The 21,165-nt window shown below is 32.0% G+C and overlaps 3 protein-coding genes across 4 annotated transcripts; all 3 read left to right on the forward strand.

Moving 5' to 3' along the window:
• Positions 1 to 328: 328 nt before the first annotated feature.
• LOC130902752 (elongator complex protein 2) lies at positions 329 to 15,516 on the forward strand. 2 transcript variants are annotated; one of them, XM_057815024.1, is made up of 11 exons: positions 329 to 612; positions 675 to 972; positions 1,030 to 1,254; positions 2,021 to 2,320; positions 2,464 to 2,717; positions 2,778 to 2,976; positions 5,830 to 5,982; positions 6,076 to 6,241; positions 6,299 to 6,543; positions 6,652 to 6,898; positions 7,936 to 8,084. In XM_057815024.1, exons 1-11 carry the CDS (start codon positions 490 to 492, stop codon positions 8,081 to 8,083), a joined length of 2,358 nt encoding a protein of 785 aa, XP_057671007.1. In that variant the 5' UTR covers positions 329 to 489; the 3' UTR covers position 8,084. The 2 variants fall into 2 exon arrangements, with proteins under 2 accessions (XP_057671007.1, XP_057671008.1); XM_057815025.1 differs by lacking the exon at positions 7,936 to 8,084 and adding an exon at positions 14,965 to 15,516 and having other exon boundaries at positions 358 to 612.
• LOC130900550 (cytochrome P450 9e2-like) lies at positions 14,970 to 16,393 on the forward strand. Its single transcript, XM_057811248.1, has 3 exons — positions 14,970 to 15,172; positions 15,795 to 15,958; positions 16,053 to 16,393. Exons 1-3 carry the CDS (start codon positions 14,970 to 14,972, stop codon positions 16,391 to 16,393), a joined length of 708 nt encoding a protein of 235 aa, XP_057667231.1.
• LOC130902753 (cytochrome P450 9e2-like) lies at positions 16,072 to 20,778 on the forward strand. The gene is made up of 4 exons (XM_057815026.1): positions 16,072 to 16,340; positions 16,762 to 16,963; positions 17,018 to 17,257; positions 20,217 to 20,778. The coding sequence occupies exons 2-4, from the start codon at positions 16,867 to 16,869 to the stop codon at positions 20,651 to 20,653; spliced, it is 774 nt and encodes a 257-aa protein (XP_057671009.1). The 5' UTR covers positions 16,072 to 16,340; positions 16,762 to 16,866; the 3' UTR covers positions 20,654 to 20,778.
• The last annotated feature ends 387 nt before the right edge of the window (positions 20,779 to 21,165 follow it).

A 21,165-nucleotide genomic window follows, 5' to 3' on the forward strand; every position in this document is an offset into this window, starting at 1 on the left:
TTGTATCTATACATGCTAATAATAATAACTTTTGATGTATACATTAATGAGAAACTTGATGAAACAAAAATATTCCTGAAAGATAAAAACAATAAAGATATACTTAAGATCTATGATGAAATAAAAATTTAGATTTCTATGTATTGGACTAAACAACTGCTTCGGCTTCTGTTGAATTGTTTACGAGACATTTTGAGCATTAAGATAAATATTAACTAATAACTACAACGATCGTAGTCGCTATGTGGAGGCCCAAAAGAGTACTTCAGGTGCCGTGAACGCTTCGAGAATGCACCGATTATTAGCTCTATGTACTTGGTACTTAATTGAGTTTACACTGTGGCTCATCTATGGCTTACACCTAGTGTCAAAAGTGCTGAAAATGAACAAGGTATAAATTATAGGTTATATTTTCATCTGGAAATAAGAAAGTTAATATTTTAACAATTGATTGTTTATCATTATTATTAATATCCATTAAAAGGTACAATGAAATTTGAACACTGTTATAATGCAAGCAATTCAAACCAAGTACCGACAGTTGTCGATTGGGGAAAAAATAATTTAATCTGTTATGGTTCATGCAATACTGTTATGATTTACAATCCAAATGTGAGTAAATACACAACATATCACATTTAAAATATTTCTATTTTGAAACAATTCTTTTGAAGTATGGAAGTGGTGGTAAAGTAACAAACATTTTAATGAAACATACAAAACGAGTGAATTCTGTCAAATGGTTATGTGGAAAACAAATAAGTTATGAAACAGAACTTATATCTGGTTCAACTGATAGTACAGTTTGTGTATGGAAACTCGTAGAAAATTATTATGAGCCAGAGGTTTTGGAAGGCCATAGTTCTAATGTAAATATTGTAGATGGATTGCAAAGAATAGATAAAAGTACTCTTATAGTTAGTATTTCAATGGATCATACTGCTAAAATTTGGTACAGGCAACATCTTTCAGGTAATAATAATTGAATCTGCTGTATTAACTTGAAAAGTACAATTCCTTATTTTTCAGATACATTCGTTTTAAATCAAACCCTCAATTTTGGTTATCATTTGGTAGTAAGCGTAAAATTAACTTTATTTCCCAATAGCAATGAACCATTGTTGTTATGTGCATTAGATGATTCCAGAGTACATGTTTTCACAGAAACTCAATCTGAAAGTTTACAATTTGATGCTGCTACAATATTGGAAGGTCATGAAGATTGGGTACGAGGATTGGACTTTACTGAAGTTGGTAAATTATACACACAATTTTATAATCATACCTTGATAAAATTTGGTTGCGGGTGCCAAAATTAGTTTTATCTCAAATGTGAGAATCAATTTCTATTTTTAGTCTGACCATAATATTTGTTTTTCACCCCGCACACAGCTGAAATGATTTTGTAGTGGAATTTTACATTTAATTTTCATGGGAGATGTTATCTCCTATGCAGTTGGGGCCACTTAGGCTAAGCCTGCAAGAACTGGTACTTTCAATGGTGTCTCGTTCATACCCTTAAGAACCATTGCTCTTTAACCTCAAGAATTCTAGAGAACTGAGTTTTGTTCAAATAATTATTATTATTCTCATTGTCAATAATATACCTCAGTTTGTCTAGCCTACAGTCATAATTTACATAAAACAAATACTCAAAATTTAAAAAAATAATTGAATTTAATACTAAATATTTGTTATTTATCTACTATTAATAAACACATTTATAATATATTCCATTTTGATATATTTGGAAATTTCTTTCACAATTATTGATAGTAGTCTTCAATTAAATAATATTACTTTCAAATGGAAATCACTTTATGAGAGCTTTGACCTTACTGAAGGGATACATAAAGTGTTAAGACAAAAAAACTACATATCTGTTTGTTTCTCTGAATGTCAATAACGTGCTTCAATGGTGTAATAGAGAAGGCATATTACCTTGTCCATAGTCGGGAAAGGACAGCTAGAAGGTATAATATCTCTTCTGCAATAAAGGTTTTAACTTAGTTTTTTCTAGGTGATGATCTTCTTCTGGCAACCTGTTCTCAAGATGCGTTCATTCGACTGTGGCACTTTACTCCTAAAAGTCTAGGAGAAACAATTGTAAAAAAAGCTAAATTAAAAACAGCCTCTGATATTTTCAACATATATCTTGAATCCGTGATATCTGGTCATGAAAGTTGGATCTATTCAGTAAAATGGAGTCTAAATGGTAAACAGCTCTTGTCTGCTTCTATTGATAAAAGTATGATAATATGGGAATTTGATGATACATCTGAATTGTGGCTGGAAAAGTTGAGAGTAGGAGAGATAGGAGGTGAGACTTTAATTATTAAAATTTTGTAGTTGATAACCACTTGAAAGAATGTCTTTAAGATATTAAACTTTTTAAAAGTGCAATAAAAATCTCAATTACTTGTTCTTTTTACAATTGAACTCGTTTGGGATGGAAATTTTTAGGCAACACTCTAGGCTTTTATGGAGGTCTTTTTGGACCAAAAGGTGACATGATCTTGGGCTACAGTTACCACGGCGCCTTTCACATGTGGAAATATTGTGAGAAACTGTCACAGTGGGTTCCAAGTGTAAAAATAGGAGGACATTTTGATGAGGTAGTGGATTGTTCTTGGGAACCAAAAGGTCAGTTTTTATTTACTACAAGTGCTGATCAAACAACTCGAATACATGCTCCTTGGAAACAGAATAATAAAGAAGTAAGAACAAGCAAATGCTTAATTTCAATTTAATTATTTTATATTTATTGAAATGTTTAGGTAACTTGGCATGAATTTGCAAGACCTCAAGTTCATGGCTATGACATCAATTCAATGGCAGTCATTTCTCGTTATTTATTTGCCTCTGGGGCAGAAGAAAAAGTGATAAGAATTTTTAAGGCACCTGTTAATTTCATTGAAAATATGAAACGGATTTGTAACATTAGCGAAGATGAAGAAGGAGATTATATCCTTAATGGTAGTAGTTTTTATTTACCCTATTTGATCTAGTAAATTATGTTATTAGTTTCCTAAAGAGGAAAATGGTTTTAACTTAATTCTAAATTTCATAGTTCAATCAGTGTTAAATTTCCAATATTAGTCAGATGAAGATTAACGAAAATTATTCTTATGACTTCTTTTGATTGATTATTAAATTTTCTGTACTATTCTTAGAACATTTTACTCAACTCACTCATTCTAAATGAATAAATTGAACCACTTTTTCAAGACATTCAAGACTTTTTAACACAAAGTTACAAAAACTACCATGGCCACAACAGTTACATAGCCGACTTGAGGTTTGAGGGATCAATTCTTGGGCAAAAATGAGTTTATTTTTTCTTATTAATTTTAGTTCCAGTCATTACACATATCAATACTTTGCAAATAATCATAAGATTTTGTGAATATGTTCATATAATCATTTTTCACATAACCATTCTAAAATTAATTTTTTCGTTGGCTTAGAGGTTTGATCAACTTGTGACCTCCAAGTTATTGAATTATTTTCCATTAGAAAAATAGAAATTCCAACAAATATACTTATAATTTTTCAAACAGCATTTTTCTTGAATCTGAATAATTTTATACCTAATAATATATTAATAGAAAAACTAGAAAACACTTTTCTTAATAAGTAAATCAATTATTCCTTTGCTCTTAAGGTGGAGTTATTTCAATACTGCGTTTTTTTATTGTTGGAGATCTATTTAACAATAAATACAGACATAGCTGTACAATTGATTTTGAAAAGACTATATACACTGCAGGTCAAAAGTTTAATACCACCTTAATTAAAGTAGGAAAATTGAATAAAACTCCACTGAAATGTTACCTAAGTATTTAATTAAATGGTAAAATCATCTAATAAAACCCTTTTTTGACAATCAGTATAGTTAGCTAAACTGATTTTTCACAAAAAAATCCTTTATATTCTATGACTTTTTTTCACAAGTGTCGACATATGGGCATCAATTTGTTGATAGTGTCTTCGCATAAAGCATTCCACATTTCTTCTCGCAGTAAGGGCTATATGTATATTAACACCCCTTGTGTTTCTGATCATTCTTATGGCTGCAAAGCAATGGATATCAACCTAATTGAAGTAATACATCACAAATATAGTCATCAATGGAAAACAATATGACATGGAGGTTGACTCTGGTGCCAAATTTTCAATTTTACCAGATGATGTTTTACATGACTTGGGTATTGACTTAAAATCTTCCAACATCACCTTTCGTAAATTTTCAAATGACTTAGTGCCTTGCAAGCTAAAGCCCTGGTATCTGTGACATACAAAGGACGAACTATCCAGGTGGACATCTGTGTTGTGTCGAAAGGAATTCAAGTGACATATTGAGATACATCAAATTGATGCAGACAACAAACGAGATGACATATTTGCGGAATTTCCTAATATGTCTGAAGAAAAAATGGGTTGTATTCCTGGTATCCTGTCAAGTAACGTGACGTACTTGACCTCACTTCGTTTAATGACAGATGCCAGCCTTGTAAAGGCGGCAGCCATCATTAACCACATGATCGATGGTCAGGAAAATTCTGTTGCATTTGCATCCATCTCTGGGATGTTACTGGTACTAATTGGGAACAAATACATTTGGATTATGCTGGGCCGTTTGAAGGTAACTATTTTCTAATTTGTATTGATGCAAAATCCAAATAGCTGGAGAATAGGATATTGAAGGACGTCCCGAGCTCTGGTTCTACTATCAATTACAGTACGAAATTTTCTCTGTACATGGATACCCCAATATTATTGTTTCGTATAATGCAAAGATATTTATAAATTCCGAATTCCAATCCTGCTGTACATCTTACGGAATTTCACAAAAACTTATCGCACCTGGATAACCATCAACGGTTTGGCAGAGTGAAGTGTCCAAATGATCAAGCAAAAGTTGAACGCGATGTCTGAAGAAAAACTTTCCCTGGCTGAGAAGGTTAAGAAAGTTGTGTTCCGTTACAGAGCCACCCTTCTGCGTATGGAATTTATCCAGCCGAACCCTACCTAGGAAGGAAATAACGAACCGAGCTGGATGCTATTTTTTCGCCAAAGGAGTCAACATACTCATCAGTTACAATGCCTAACGTTCCTTGTCAGTGTGGGAGAGGATCAAGATGCGCCTCTACCTCAATAATAAAGGGACTTGGAAATTTAGCGATGCAGGTGACTTAGTTCGCGCCAATACATGGTGAAACAGATGTTGTGTGCTGAAGCGACACATTAATCAACTATTCGTATACAGTGCCAATTCCTAGCGGTTTCATTGAAACAGATACTGACTAAAATAACGACAATTGTGTATGGCTTTCCTCAAGGACGTACTCAAAACCCTACTCCTGAGAGTTATGGTCCAGATCAATTTCCGTTCCAGCAGCAACTAACGACGCAGAAACCACAAGATACTCCTCTGTACCGTTTCATTCGCAGCAAAAAAAGCCCAGGCTACCTCAGAGACTATCTAATGAATATTTTTCGTTAAACCTTCATATTAGTGAGGGAGATCTATTGTATCTACAGTTATTGTGGCACTTCTTATTCTAATCCAGCAATAATTAATTCTGTCCCTGTCATATAATTATTTTTTGATTTATTTTCAACAAGTACAAGCCTTTTACATAACCAGCATTTTTTCCAATTAATTTGTACATTAGTACATCATAAAAATATTATTACGACTCTACCACCTGGCTCTGTCGCAGAATTTGTCAGTTTTAAAAACAATACATGTTTATTCCAATAACTTCGAAGTAGATAACAGAATTATTTCTTTGGATATTTTAGATTCTAGATATATTTTTTCAGCTGAACAAACTAGACCTAAAGGAGCATCTGTACCATCTTTGGGACTTTCAAATAAAGCTGTTTATTCAGATGATAATATTGAATCAACAATTTCGTTAGACAAAAAAAATCCGTATCCAGAAGAATCTCAGTTTATTTCTACAGAGCTTACAGGTAAGTTTATTAAATGAATCTTGTGTATTGAATAATATTAATTCCTAAGATCTTTTGTTCTTCACATTGATTTATTATATGATTTTTAACTAGAACCACCGACTGAAGAAACTTTGTTACAAAACACTCTGTGGCCTGAAACACAAAAACTTTATGGTCATGGTTATGAAGTTTATTGTTTAGCCGCTTCCCCTGATGGAAAATATCTTGCTTCAGCTTGCAAATCTACAAAGCCTGAGCATTCTGCAGTATTATTGTGGTAAAATATGTTCTAAATTATCATGTAAAACACAAAATTATAACTCTTTGTTTAAAGGGATTCTTCTAATTGGAAACTTATTCAGAAACTCATGTCTCACACACTAACAGTGGTCCAACTGCAATTTTCTCCAGATAGCAATCATCTTCTTTCAGTTTCCAGAGATAGACGTTGGTCACTTTTTAGTAAAATCTTGGATGGACAATTTGAATTACAAGCTACCATCGATAAAACTACTACCGTACATTCTAGAATAATTTGGACGTGCTGTTGGTCCCATGATTCTAAATATTTTGCTACAGGTAAAGAAAATTCACAATTCTATAATTATAAAAAAATCTTCCCGTATGTTCTCCATAGTTTCACTTAAAAATTTTCATAATTACGTTCTCAATTTTTCTTTTCTTTAGGTTCTCGAGATGGTAAAATAGCTGTTTGGTGTCTTGGAAAAGATGAAGAACTGTCTGGTATTCTTGGAAGATATAAACTAGCATCTGAACCTTTTACCATGAAAAACGAATCAGTAACAGCATTGGCGTTTGCCCCTGATTGGATAGGTGGAAATTATTTGTTAGCTGTAGGTCTGGAAAATGGATGTCTGGAATTATTCAAATGGTGTCCTCAGAAATGGGAAAAACTGTCTATGTTTTTGAACAGGTGAGTGTATTAAAATTTATTCCAACTGAAGATTATAAATACATTCAACAAATATCCATTTCCTTACATTTTTTCCATCACTCTATATGAAACTCTTTTATCTAGTTCTTACATTTCCATACAAAGGGGTCTGATATCAACTAATGTATGAAAAAAAATACTATGATTAATGTATTTTTAGAACATCTCTGGATAGAATGAAAATGTCAATACACTACTTTATTTTTTCCACTATCGAATTTTCAATAACCTATATGAGAAAATTTGTCTTAAAGAAGGAAATAGTATTTATCGGAAACTAATTGAAGAATATATAAATAACTAAAATAAGTTTTAACTGCGCAATGTATACAAATATCATAACCAAGTACTATCTCCCTACATAAGTTTGGCGACAGCTATTTGACAAAATTTGATCAATGGAAGCTCAAAACACAATAGTCACATGATTTAGTGTTGTTAATTTAATAAATAGCGAATGACTCCAACAAGAGTCCTAATTAGGGGTTACATTATGTTATAAGACCTCAAGTTTCATTGAGCTGTTTTTGACACAGTTCCACAGTTCTAATGTATTCGTGTACCAATCCTTCTTCAAGGAGAAGATATCTTCGTTCCTAGAGATAGGTTTGGTGTCCAAAGCATTTTTTCCATATGCTTGCAACGACTAGGTACTCTAGAACAAGGTGAAATGGAATTTAATCGTCCTTCTTACAGAATCTGCAGTCGTGAGTATCTGCTAGACCTAATCTTATCAGATATTTCCTAAAGCGGCAATGATCTTTAAGGAAACCAGTGAGGAGCTTTTGGCTTAAACCCAAATATTCATTTGATATAGTGATATCCAGGCTGCAAAGATATTTCTTGTAGTGATTAACAGGGTTATCTGTGCTTTTTTTCTGGCGAGTGTATAAGCTTCTTCATTTTCTTGCCTATTTGATCAAGTTTTTTTATACTCTCATATAAGTCTCCAACAATGTTGATTGTCAAATTTCATTATGATGTTTTTTAATACAAGTGTATATTTTCATTTTCAGACCTTTGCATAACCTCACAATAAAAAAGTTAAGTTTTCGACCTGTATTTGGAGAAGCGGGCAAAAATGATGATAAAGATGTTCTACAATTGGCAACCTGTAGTTTAGATTGTTCAGTAAACATTTTAAATATATTTATAAATAAATAAACTGACTCATTTATTTCTTTTTCAATACTATAATCCATTCTGTCGACTTCGAAATGAAAAAAATGATCCTCAGAGATTTTTGAAAGTTAAAATACTTATTGCTTGCGACGAAATTGCATGTTGCTTGTCATTGTGCGAGATTCTTGCTAAAGTCTCCAGAGATAACTAACCCATAGATATCCCGTATAGGTTTCCCTAGGTTAAACCAAATAATTCAAGGGATGGACCTGTAGGTGTCTATAGCTGTGCTTTTCTTCTTTTTTGTTCTTGGTTGCTTAAATTAACTCATTTTCTAAATTTTGGGCCTATGTAAAAACTTTTGGGGTCAGGTTTTCTGCTTTCGATTGGTCTTTTAATTAGTCACATTTTCTACTAGATTTTTGTTCAAGTCTGCGATAAATAAATAAATTTAAATCTGATTTTATTATTTTTAAATTGTGTAATACTTGAATTATTTTTGTGTTTAAATTGTTGATAGAGTGATTTTATATAGGACATTCATAGAGTAGGAAGTTAAATTAGTTGTAGATAATAGTTTTTAAATTACTGCCAAATAAAAGTGATAAAACACAATGTAATGCTGTAATGAAATATCTAAAATTCGCCACATATTTCCAAACCCTATAGAAGATTTGCAACTATTTGACAAAATGCTGGACTATATTAACGACGCTAATCTGAATAATATGGATCCTTTGGTTATACATAAATTAAAAGAATTTGTAATCGACATTTTGAACCTATATGCTTCGACAACGTCTCATCGACTACACATAAATGCTATTCCTATGATATATTAGAATGGTAAGTTAATTTCCTTGCTCGTAAAAAGTTAGATATATCAATACCACGTTTCAGATAAAACAATAAATGCCAATATCAATGTACCATCTACATCCACTGGTATATTATCAACATCAGCTAATTTACCATTAACACTGCCATCACAGACATTAGGTTCTTCCACTCCAAGCACATTTATACGTATGTATATATTAGTTTTATGAAACGATATTTATAATTATATAATTAAATTAAATCAGAGACAATATGAACAGTGATGCCCCTAAATGTAGGGAGCACATTATGCAATTTCCTTAAAAATAGGAAACGTTTTCTTAAGTAGCGTGCTATGAAAATAAATGTCATCTCATTTATATTGTCATTTTCTTGAATCCTAACATTTTCTCAACTTTATCTACGAATATGTCTGATAGTAGTGAAAGTGATGGAATTATGAGAACTCCACCGGAGATTTTAGAAAAAGCTCAAGCTGTCACACATAATTTGTTACCGCTAAAATCCAAAGAAAGGTACGAAATTACCTATCAAATTGGATTGGCGACACAAGCATAACGTTAAATCCTTTTCGGAGAATGTTGAAGCCATCTTATCTATGGGCCATTTATTCAATGCTAAGAACTTCACTTAAGATTAATAATAACATTAACATAGCAAATTATCCAAAACTAATAGCCCTACTGAAGCGGAAATCGGATGGTTTTAGAAGTAAAAAATCGAAAATCCTTTCTACAGAACAAATTTCTGAAAGATGCCCCAGACGATAAACATTTGTTGTCAAAGGTAAACAATAAAAATGTATAATTATCATCACATAAAAATGAGTTTTTGTTTTCAGGTTACCCTCACTATTGGATTAAGCGGGACTTGACGTAAACAAGAACTTAGAAATATAATAATGGAACACATTCAGGACACGAGAAAATCCTTGATAATTGATATTCTAGATTCTAAAACTAAAACGAGACGTTCATTTGTAGTACCAGAAACGTTTTATATCACATGTCAAAAATACACGGATTTGCGTCTTGCTGAAATGGAACTTCCTTTATTTCTTAATGACAGAAATAAAAAATGCATAAAACAGGTTGTGGGGATAAACACAATTCGTAGTACACGTAAAATTGCTGAATATCTTGAGCTGCCTGAACCAAAGCAATATACCGGCTATTGTTTCAGATCATCAGCCACTATGTTAGTTGATGCAGGAGGTGATATGCTATCATTAAAACGATTTGATGGCTGGTGATCTTTTACAGTAGCGGAAGGCTATGTGAATCAATCTCTTAAAAATAAAAATGACAACGCATTACGAATATCGGAGGCAATTACCAATTATCAATCTTCGTCTTCTGAAGTACCGAGCAGTACTACAATTATAAATAACCGTTTATCACCATTAAATAATAAGGCACAATCGATTTACAACAATTGTTCAATTGTTATTAACAACTATTATAATAAAGTTTAAATAATTGCGATGTTTAATGGACGTAAAAAAAGTATAGTACCATTTCGCACTCATGAAACTGCGCGGTTTCGTGCATAAAATTTTTCACTTCGTGCGTAATGGGTTACTTACAACTCTTGTTACGTGATATACTATTTTCTACCCCTATGTCTTAAAACGTCAAAAATTGTACTACTCAACATTCCTTGTAAATGACATTTTACAATAACATGCACGTAATGAAATGTCATAACGTGCGTTTTGAGAAGAAAACTGAAACTTCTTGGTTTAATTAAATTAAAATCAAATCTTTATTCACCTAAGACTTCATTTGGTCTATTTACGCAAATTTAGTCAATTTAAATACATAAAAACTTTTAGCATTAGCGAGATACGCAATTTCTTTAAAAATAGGACACGTTTTCTTAAGTAGCATGCTATGAATGGGCGTAGAAAAAGTATGGTACGTTACACCATTTGTACGTTACACCCGTTACGCACTCGTGCGTAACGGGTTACTTACAACCATTGTATAAAGGATCCTATTCTTTATACAATGCTATTACTATTTATTAAAATATGATGACTTAATAATGGCTATAATCCCTCAAATTTTCAATGATATCTCAAAGGAAAAAGGAGGCACTGAACTTTTTCACATCAATCAATAACCCTTTATATTTGCGACTTTTTTCATTTTCATGTTTACTTAGCTTTGAAATTCAAGAAGCTTTGACTGTGGATTAATTTGAAACAATTACCAATGAAGCTTAGAATTGTTGGAATTATTGTGTGTTGAGTTGAATGGAGACTATTGTGAAGGTCGATAATAGTGCTAGAGAGTAGAATGGCCGGAACGTGAAATAAATTTAAGAGACATTGATTTGTTAATAAACAGTAGATTCACGCCGAAAACAGAGTTGCTAAATACTCGTTATGACTATTGTGCCACACACACTACTGATTATTATGAATAAATAGTAACAATTAGTCAATCAACTGACATTTGCACATCTCCAATTACCTGTACTTACTTAATTTGTCTGAAATTACTTTCCATCGAGTTATTTTAAGTTTGGAAACGGAAAGTAACCGAATCGAAGCCACATTAGGTGAATATGGTGGATAAGGCATTAAATCGTAAAGCAGCAATCTACTTTTAAAAGTAGAGTATTATTCCTTTGGACGTAGCCCAATGTTTTTTCTCGTAAAAATAAGCGATGATTAACACTTGGATTCTTTTCTCTCCCTATTTACCAAAAAACGAAAACATTTTACTACCAAAGCGAAAATTCTTTCAAACCGCCCTCGTATATCAAATAAGATATAAGATTTTAAATTTGATTAAACAATATTATTGATACACAAACTTTTATTTAGTGAGAACTGATTCATGTACGTATTTTGAATTTCGAGACAGATTCAATTGCTACATTTCATCATAACGGAGCATGTAACATCTATCGAAACCAACAAATTTTTATCGCTATCATTTTTAAATTGGTTGTTTTGATCATATTAATCATTATAAAAACGATCGTTTTCTACAACGCATCATCATTGTACCGCAGAGTGTATAGTTGTGCAAGTTTAATTTGTGTAGTGTGCGTTGTGAATTATTTAATTTATTTTATTACCGGAATCAATTGATTAGGAATATAATAAGGTATAAATATTATCATGAAGATAAATACCTGTTATTTTCTGTGTATTGTTATGATTTAAGAAATTAGAAATGAAATAACAATGATTCGGTTATTTCGACTGTACTGACCACTAGATTAATTATTAGTTATTTGCTTAAGGCGTAGCTATGTAATTTACTTATCTATGTTGCGTCAGATTATAAAAAACGATGAAAAAATTTGAAAATACTAATATAGTTATTGTAGATATTGAGTTTATTCTTTCCAAACTCATTGAACTAATTACAATTGCGCTAATACAGTTTACAATTACAATTTTATAACTAGATAATCATTAAATTACATTAATATATCAAGGTAAATGAACAACATATTAACATTGAATATTCGTCAACTTAGGATAGTCACTTTCCCGCACTAGTGCGGGAAAGTGACACTTTCAAAACTAAAATGAGTGCGGGAAAGTGGGTTAAAACGCACGGTCGTAGAAAATAGTTATTTTCCTAACAAGTGCGGAAAGTGATACTTTCCCGCACGCGACTGCAGTTGTCCCGAACGACGCGGAGCGGAGTTCGGGCAAGCGGTCACGTGCGGGAAAGACACTTTACGCATGAGTTAGGAACATTATTTTTTCTACGACCGTATATACATAAAAGTATACCAACCCATTTTTCATAAATTATTTTATTCCAACAAACATAATAATATACAAAATTTTAACTAAAAACTATTAATTATTATAAATATTAATATTGAAAACACAATTTGTTGTATTCTGTAGACTAGTAAGAATTGCCGGCCCAGTGGAGTTATTTGGTTTCATCTGGAAGGTAGATGACGTCGGTGAAGATGGCATCGGTTGCAGGTCGCATAAAGATGACGATGACGGTGACGGCAACGGTTTTAAGTCATTTGTAGTACAGAGAAACTTTTTACCATCGAATAGCGGGACCATAATGTATTAGATTTCAAAACCTTACTTAGGTCTGAAAAATACGCCAGAAATACCTCTTCCTTATAAGTTTTGGCCCCTTTCTCCTTACACCATGTAACAAAATAGTCGTATTGCTTCTCATACTTTAGTCTGGATTTGGCAGGTAACAGCTCGGAATTAGCTTCATTTGCAGCCTTCAAAACGGCTTCGGGAAGTTATTCGTCGGATGAATCCATTAATATTATTGTATCGGATTCGGTTTAATGTGGTTTGAACAACTTTGACGTTTTAGTAACAATTACACGCTTGGGTTGTCATAGCAACTGATATCAAACCAGTTTTGATATTTGTTTCTCCTTTGAAGAATGTCACTTTCCCGCACTAGTGCGGGAAAGTGACACTTTCAAAACTAAAATGCGTGCGGAAAGTGGGTTAAAACGCACGGTCGTAGAAAAATATAATTTTGATTCATTACTTCAAAAAGTCCCGTAGATCAGTACAATAAAAATATTCTCCTTTTCTTTTATTAAACTCAAAAAACCTAAATTTTGTCATCTTTTAATACATTTTGACTGGAGTTCACGAAACAAATTGGATATGAAAGATCTTTCAAATATAAAAATGACTTAGGAACAGACAGAATATATGCGTATAAAATACTTGCCTTATGTTTTTTATTGTAAGCCGCTGCAATCATTTTCATGATTGCTAGGCTCTCTCTATAACATTGGAAAGTTGACGTTATCTCTGGATGACCAATTTCGTAAAACAAGTCTTACAGATTACACGAAACAGATGCGGTACTCACATTTTATCTTTGTTGACAATAGGATTTGCCAAAGAATCTATGATGGATATATTTATTATCTTCTTTCAATATACAAACTTCCCGCGAACATAACAATAACGAAATTTCAATTATAGTTATTAGAAACGAGATATTGGACGTTGAGTAAGAATTAACAAATATTAAACCCAAATCACCAATAAAAAAGTGTAATGTGACATAGTATTTCAGCTAAAACTTTTATATTTAGGGACAAAGGAACAAATCTTTTCAGGACTATATTCTAGTAGCTGCTATAATTCCTAATAAAGATTTTATTAGCAGAGATATTTTCCCTGGCTGAATACCTTTAGGATGAAAATTAAAAGCACGTTTTTTTATTCTCCACTCATAAAAATAACTTCAGGATAAGATGTGCTTACTACACTTTACCTAAAAGTCAGTCAAAATACGTTTCTAAAGAGTGGTATGAGTAGTGGAGGTGAATTGGAAGGTTCTTGGAAAATATTGAATTTACATAAGTAAAAGATTATAGTTGTAGTTGTGGGGGCTCTATACCCAATGGAATATGTTAGAGCTTGCAATCCTTTTCGTATCTATCTAAAACAAATCAAAGAAGTACACAATGAAGTCAGTAAATCATAAATAGTACACACATTTTTTCAACAGTTATATGTTCATTGACACTGCTAATAACAACATACCGCCATAAAATTCTTTTCGACAAATGGCTTAAAAAACGATATGTTTTGCTGACGTTTAAAAAGAAAAGGTCATTGTATGAACAAAGGTTAGGGCCCCGCTAATTCAAAGGGTAGTCATACTTGCTCTAGCTTCTGTTGTGTTGCGGAAGTTCGATGTAAAATGACCATTCTACTTTTCGAGGTTATTCAAAAACATTGTGTGGACTTTTTGGTATTTTCTTGAAATACATAATTTGTGAAAGTTACTAAAATTAATATTCTTATTGACCATTGAAGTCTTCTTTCTTATCGATTATTTAATTCACTGAGAACCCGGGAATTTTTTTCGGATAAGCTTCAGTTTATCTTCAATATCTGATAACTTGTTTATCGAAACGTATATCAGACAGTATACTTGTGAGTGCTGATGTAGTAGCAGTGTTCAATATAATCTCAAAAGCATTTGCAGAAATTCTTCTTCTTAACTCTGCGTTCTGATAAGCAAATTATCGTCTTCAGAGACCAAATGTAAACTACCAGCGTTCAGTATCTCAAATTTTTCATGATATTTTTGTTTTAGATAAAATGATAGAATGGATATTAGGGGCGGCCCTCTTGGCTATTATTATCTATCATTTCACTATCAAACCAATGACTTATTGGACTGAAAGAGGAGTGAAACAAGGAAAATCTAAATGGCTAGTTGGAGATAACTGGGGTTCAGTAACTAGAACACAAAGTTTTGCTGATATGATTCTAAAAGTTTACAATGCAGTACCAGATGTCAGGTATTAGTTTTTATTGAAATCAATCAAAGAAACTGGTAAGTGTACCAAAATTAATAAAACGCTGTCTCGCCAAAAAAAATATATAGGTTACACCATAAGTGCGAGGAAGTCCAATTACTCATTTGTTGTGATGTGAGAATTGTTAAGGTACGTGGTTAATTAAACTAATCAATCGCAATAAAAAAAAGGCTTTATTGCCTGTTATATTAAGAACAATAAAAGAAACATCTTATTATAGAACATCTTACATATAACTGGGCCTGTCAAGAGCACACGTCATGCGCTTGAGCTCTTCCACACATACGAGTACAAGAGATCATGCGCTCTCCGCGCAACGATACACATGCGCACAAATATAAATGTAGTACACTCAACAAAAATATAAATTGAGATATCTGTTATTCAATACAAATAATTTCGATGAATTGTTTTTGTATACACACCAAAATTTTTATCTGAGATTGAAAGCATCTTGTGATTTGATTCAATATCTTATTTTATAAAGTCTGATATATTCATACTTTATTATTCAATTATAAGATCTATCATTTTATAAGAAATGTTCATTTACTCATAAAAATTTATTTCACATATGGCTTCACTTATTATAAATAATTTTCAGATATTCTGGAATATATCAATTCACTTTACCCACGCTTCTTGTTAAGGATCTTGAATTAATTAATCAATTGAGTGTAAAAGATTTCGATCATTTTATGGACCACAAGGCTTTCATTCCTGAAAAAGCTGATCCTCTATGGGGAAAGAACTTATTTGCTTTGACAGGTTAATTGTTTTTTAAATACTATTAAATTTTGCCTTATTTGTGATAATAGACCTTAACAGTAAACCCATTTTGGATTAATAATATATTTTTTAGGTCAGAGATGGCGCGAAATGAGACCTATACTTAGTCCCAGTTTCACTAGTAGTAAAATGAAAGCTATGTTTGTTTTGATGTCAGAATGTGCTAAGAATTTCAGCGAATACTTTATACGAAAAGACAAGGATTCTATAGAAGTGGAAATGAAAGATTTATTTACCCGCTTTACAAATGACGTTATCGCAACTACAGCTTTTGGGATAGAGATTAATTCTCTAGAGACACAAGACAACGAATTCTACATTATGGGACGAGACATTACTAATTTCACGGGCTTTTGGAAAAGTATGAAATTCTTTGGATATTTAATTATACCAAACATTTTATCAGTAAGTTAATAAAGTTAATATATAAATTTCTTTTTTCTTAGACCTTTTGATATATTAATGCATCTAAATGTTCTTGATTTTAGGTCTCTTCTGTTTGAAAATTAGTTTTTTTTATGTTTTATGAACTCAACAACATATGAATGAATCACTCCCAACATTTATTCTAATTTAAAACGCAAAAATTTAATTGATTACAAATTTTACTTACAAATGTGACCTTTCGAAATGGATGTATAGATATAGATAAAATAAATATTGAAACAATAGAACACCACAAATATTAAATGCCCAGCACTAAGAAAAAATGATGAATTCAGAGCACGAAAACAAAAAATATTTCAGTACAGAAAAATGAGCTTCTCTAACTTTTGTTTCAGTTTTTGAAAATTAGATTCTTCGAAAAATCTGTAGCAAATTTTTTCACAAAAATTATTGACGAAACTATCAAAGTCAGAAAAGAGAAAGGCATCGTTAGACCCGATATGATTCATTTGTTGTTGGAGGCAAGGAAAGGTGGGAGTCATAAAAAAGAAAAAGTGGAAGATGTCGGTTTTGCAGTAGTAGAAGAAACAGATTTAGGTAAATGATTTTATACGAGTCGTTATAAAAAGTTATTACTTTAATTATTTTTAGGAAAAGCATTTATCAAGGAAATCACCAATTTGGATATTGCAGCTCAAGCTATGATTTTCTTCTTTGCTGGTTTTGATACGGTCTCTAGTTTAATGTCTTTTATGGCGTATGAGTTGGCTCTTCATCCCGAAATCCAGAAAAGGCTAAGAGAAGAAATTGAAAAAACTCTCGAAGAGTGTAACGGAAATGTTACTTATTCTGCTATTTTAAAAATGAAATACATGGATATGGTAGTATCAGGTATATGAATCAAACAACAGTACATTTTTTATTAATCTGAATGTGGGTACGTTAATAATTGCAAAAACAAATTTCAAATTCTATGGTTATACAGATCTAATAAATGGTAGATCTAAATATATCATTTTTAACATATATTATTACGGGAAATAAAAAAACATGGTATGGTGATGATAAGCGTACCGATAACACTCAAATTTTTTATTTTATTAATATTATAACTTTAATTCTATTAACTAATATAAATAACCATAACTAAAAGAAATAAAAAGGGATGGTCAAACAATACGAATTCACTATTTGACAGTATCCAAATATTTTTTAAAATTTTTCTATTCAATTATTTGAATATGTTTGTGCTATTAGATTATCTCTTGCAAAATCTTGTAGAGTTTGTAAAATTACTGGTCCATTTTTCTGGACGGTAAACTGGTCGTTTATTCTATTGCGTCTTGACGTCCTATCTATCTATGTGTCTATCTAGATATGTGTAAACAACGAGAAGCATGATTTTGTTGATATTATGTCACCAGAAGGTAGCATGGTATTGTTAGAGTGAGAGAATATAGTTAATATTGCTGAAATATTATTGATTAACAAGTCCAAATATTTGCCTCCATCTAAAATATATGGAGAAAGGCCCAAATATGCAGTTGTTAATACTCTCTGCCTACTTATTTTTGCGGCTACTGCATGTGCCTCTCCCTCATCCATCAGTGATTACGTCTACATCTAACCCGGCAATTATATCTATACATATTAACGTCGAGGAAAAAAGTCAATCTATAAGAAATAAAATTTTTTATTTAGTTATTTTTTTTCTCAATTGATTTAGAAATATGCGATCTATCGTTTGGATCATCTTACATGAGTTCTTAGCCTAACATAGAAGGATAAGTCATGAATAAAAATATTATTTTTCACCAAATTCTCCTTTTATTACCACACACTATTCAGAACTTCTGACTAAAGTTTCTATGAAACTATAAAATATGATGCCCCTTTCACACCAAACGAATCCGAACCAATCTTGATCACTCCGAATCAAGTTGAACCTGATTCGTCATCTCCACTCTTTCACACCAGCTGAATCAACCCTGAATCTATAATCTTTATAATCTTCAACTTTTAAAATTAATAACTCCACGTCCATCTCGTATGGTTGTTGATTCAAGATTGACCGGACGAGGAATCTGATAGGTTGAATCAAGTACGACCTCGAATCAAACCTGATTGAACCAGATTCGTCCGGTCTGAAGGCGGGAAAAGAGTCCCTTCACATTTAAACGGAGCGCTCGAAGCCGAACTTGGTCAATCAGATTCAACTTGATTCGGAGTGATTCTGATTGATTCGGATTCGTTTGGTGTGAAAGGGCCCTAAGAGTCAAAATATTTAAACGACGCCTGTTAAATTTCATTGTCGCATTGAAGCTACATTCGTGTACAGTAGCCTTGGGAAGCGAAGTAGTGGGAACTCGAGCACTGTCATGAAACAACGTACACCTCGGCTGATTTTTCCGCAACTTTTTTCGATACTTTTAACATTCAACTTCACATTAAAATGTTTATGTAGAGTCTTTAGAACACTTTCTTTTCGAAATGCCTCACTGTACTGCAATTTTTATTGTTTTTAGACAACCATCAATTAAAACAATTTCTTTCGCTAATTTAATGTTTTTTGTAGTAGTTACAGTCACGTGTATCATCTACTGTTTCTCGTCTCGAGCAAAACAACTTTGACAAATTTTTAACATTTGGAAATGGTGTACACAAGTCACCGTAAAAGCCTCCATTCTGTTTTTGACTTTTGTTGATGTTAATTCTCTACTTTAGTCAAAAATTTTATAACAGCGTGAAACTCAATTTGAGACATTTTTTAAAACAACTTGACTGAGGTGGTCCTTTGAGCTTTAGTAGAATAGATAAAAGCAGCAAGTTGAAACTTTGTGAAAAGCTTGTTCAAAGGTATTACTGTCGCGTGTATACAGATTGTTGCGAACGTACTTTATTTACTATATGAGACCAAGAACTCCTGGACTTCACTATGTATAATTATCGGGATTATATATTATTATTTCCAGTTACTATACATTTTAGTTAAGGATTATGTAGGTAGTTACAACTTTAGATTCACTACATTGGTATAATAGGAAAATTAACCAAGATTTTTCTATAAACTTAAAATCTATGTTGATTGATTCCCATATTCACCAAAAGGACGTTTTAATCCAGGAGAAAGTACTTTTAAGTGGGCTGCTCTGGAACTTGTGATGTTCCTGTCTACTCTTACTTCATACACAGTATGGGTCCGCATTAATCCAGGTCTATCTAAATAATAAATCTTCTGATTTGCATTTCTAGTGTTCTTAATCAGACACAAGCTGCAGTATCAATTTTTTTGAAGTGTTTCGTTCCTGCTTTCAAATCTATAAAATACAATACTAGCATAAGTATCTTTACTTGGAATGTAATTTCTTCACCGAAAAGTATAAGACAATACGCCTTAAAGAAGTTTTATAATTCTTTCGAAAAATTTCAGATTTAATATCTGGTAAATCCATACACTCATGTAATATATAGGGTATTTAATTTAAAACATTTATCTAAGCTTTTCAAGACCACCATGTATGTTTTGTTATAACGTGGAAATATGTTCTGGTTGAATAACGAAAGCATCCAATGTCTCGTCAGCGTCTATGTAATTGCCTTATATTACGGATTTTAACTAGTGATTTCAGTAGTACTTTATCTCGAGCAGTGAGTTCTGTTTTTCTTTGATTTATTTTTAAAAATATATTATACAAAATGGACTCTCAACATCAATAACTCTACTTATTTAATGTTTTCGATATTCTCGGTTTGGCTTGACGAAACATCTTCCTCTGTAAGTTTGAGCTCTTAGTGATGTTTCTGGTTTATGTTAAAGATAATCTGCTTCTAATTTTTTATCTTATTTCAGAGTCTCTTAGAAAATGGCCAATCGCTATAGCAATAGATAGAGTTTGTACTAAACCATATACAATTCAACCTACAAAGCCTGGAGAGAAACCTCTTCATATCGAAAAAGGTACGATAATATGGTTTCCCATTTTTGGTATTCATCGCGATCCAGCATACTACCCCGATCCAGATCGATTTGATCCAGAAAGATTTGGAGAGGACAATACCGAAAATATCGTTCCATATAGTTTTTTGCCTTTCGGTGTAGGTCCAAGAAACTGCATCGGTTCTAGATTCGCATTATTGGAAACCAAAGTTGTATTTTTTTATATATTATGTAACTTTGAAATTGTACCTAATGCGAAAACAGATATTCCAATACAAATATCAAAGTCGTCGTTCAACTTGTTAGCAGAAAATGGTTTCTGGTTTGATTTGAAGCGCTTGCGTAAATAATGTATTGAACAAACTATGAATAAAATGTTGTTCAATTCATTTAATTGTATGTTTTATAATGTAAAAGAAGTATTTAAATATATATTTAAATGTAATGTTTGAAATAAAAATTTGGTATGATTCTACATTTTGAAGATTACTTTTTTACTCTGGTCAAATTGATCGTGACTGTTATGCATAAATAAAAGAAGCCGATTTAGGTCGATTATCACTTTCTGTTGATTGAAAATTTCCGATGTCTATTCACACCAATTGGAGTCGAATGACATCAATTCTTATATATTTGTTATAGTTACAAATACACAACACCATCTTTTCAAATCAATAGACGTCGTCGTATTGTGTTGTGTATTTGTAACTATAACCTTGTTTAACACCTTTATCTGCAACTTCTTGTCCCAAAACAGAGGTCGATGTAAGTCTTTATTACCTTTAGATCTGTCCCATCGACCTTGTTGCTTTTGTTATTTCCATGATTAATTTTATCTTATGCTATCTTACCATCAAACTTG

This window comes from Diorhabda carinulata, chromosome X (assembly GCF_026250575.1).
Source record: "Diorhabda carinulata isolate Delta chromosome X, icDioCari1.1, whole genome shotgun sequence".
NCBI lineage: Eukaryota > Metazoa > Arthropoda > Insecta > Coleoptera > Chrysomelidae > Diorhabda > Diorhabda carinulata.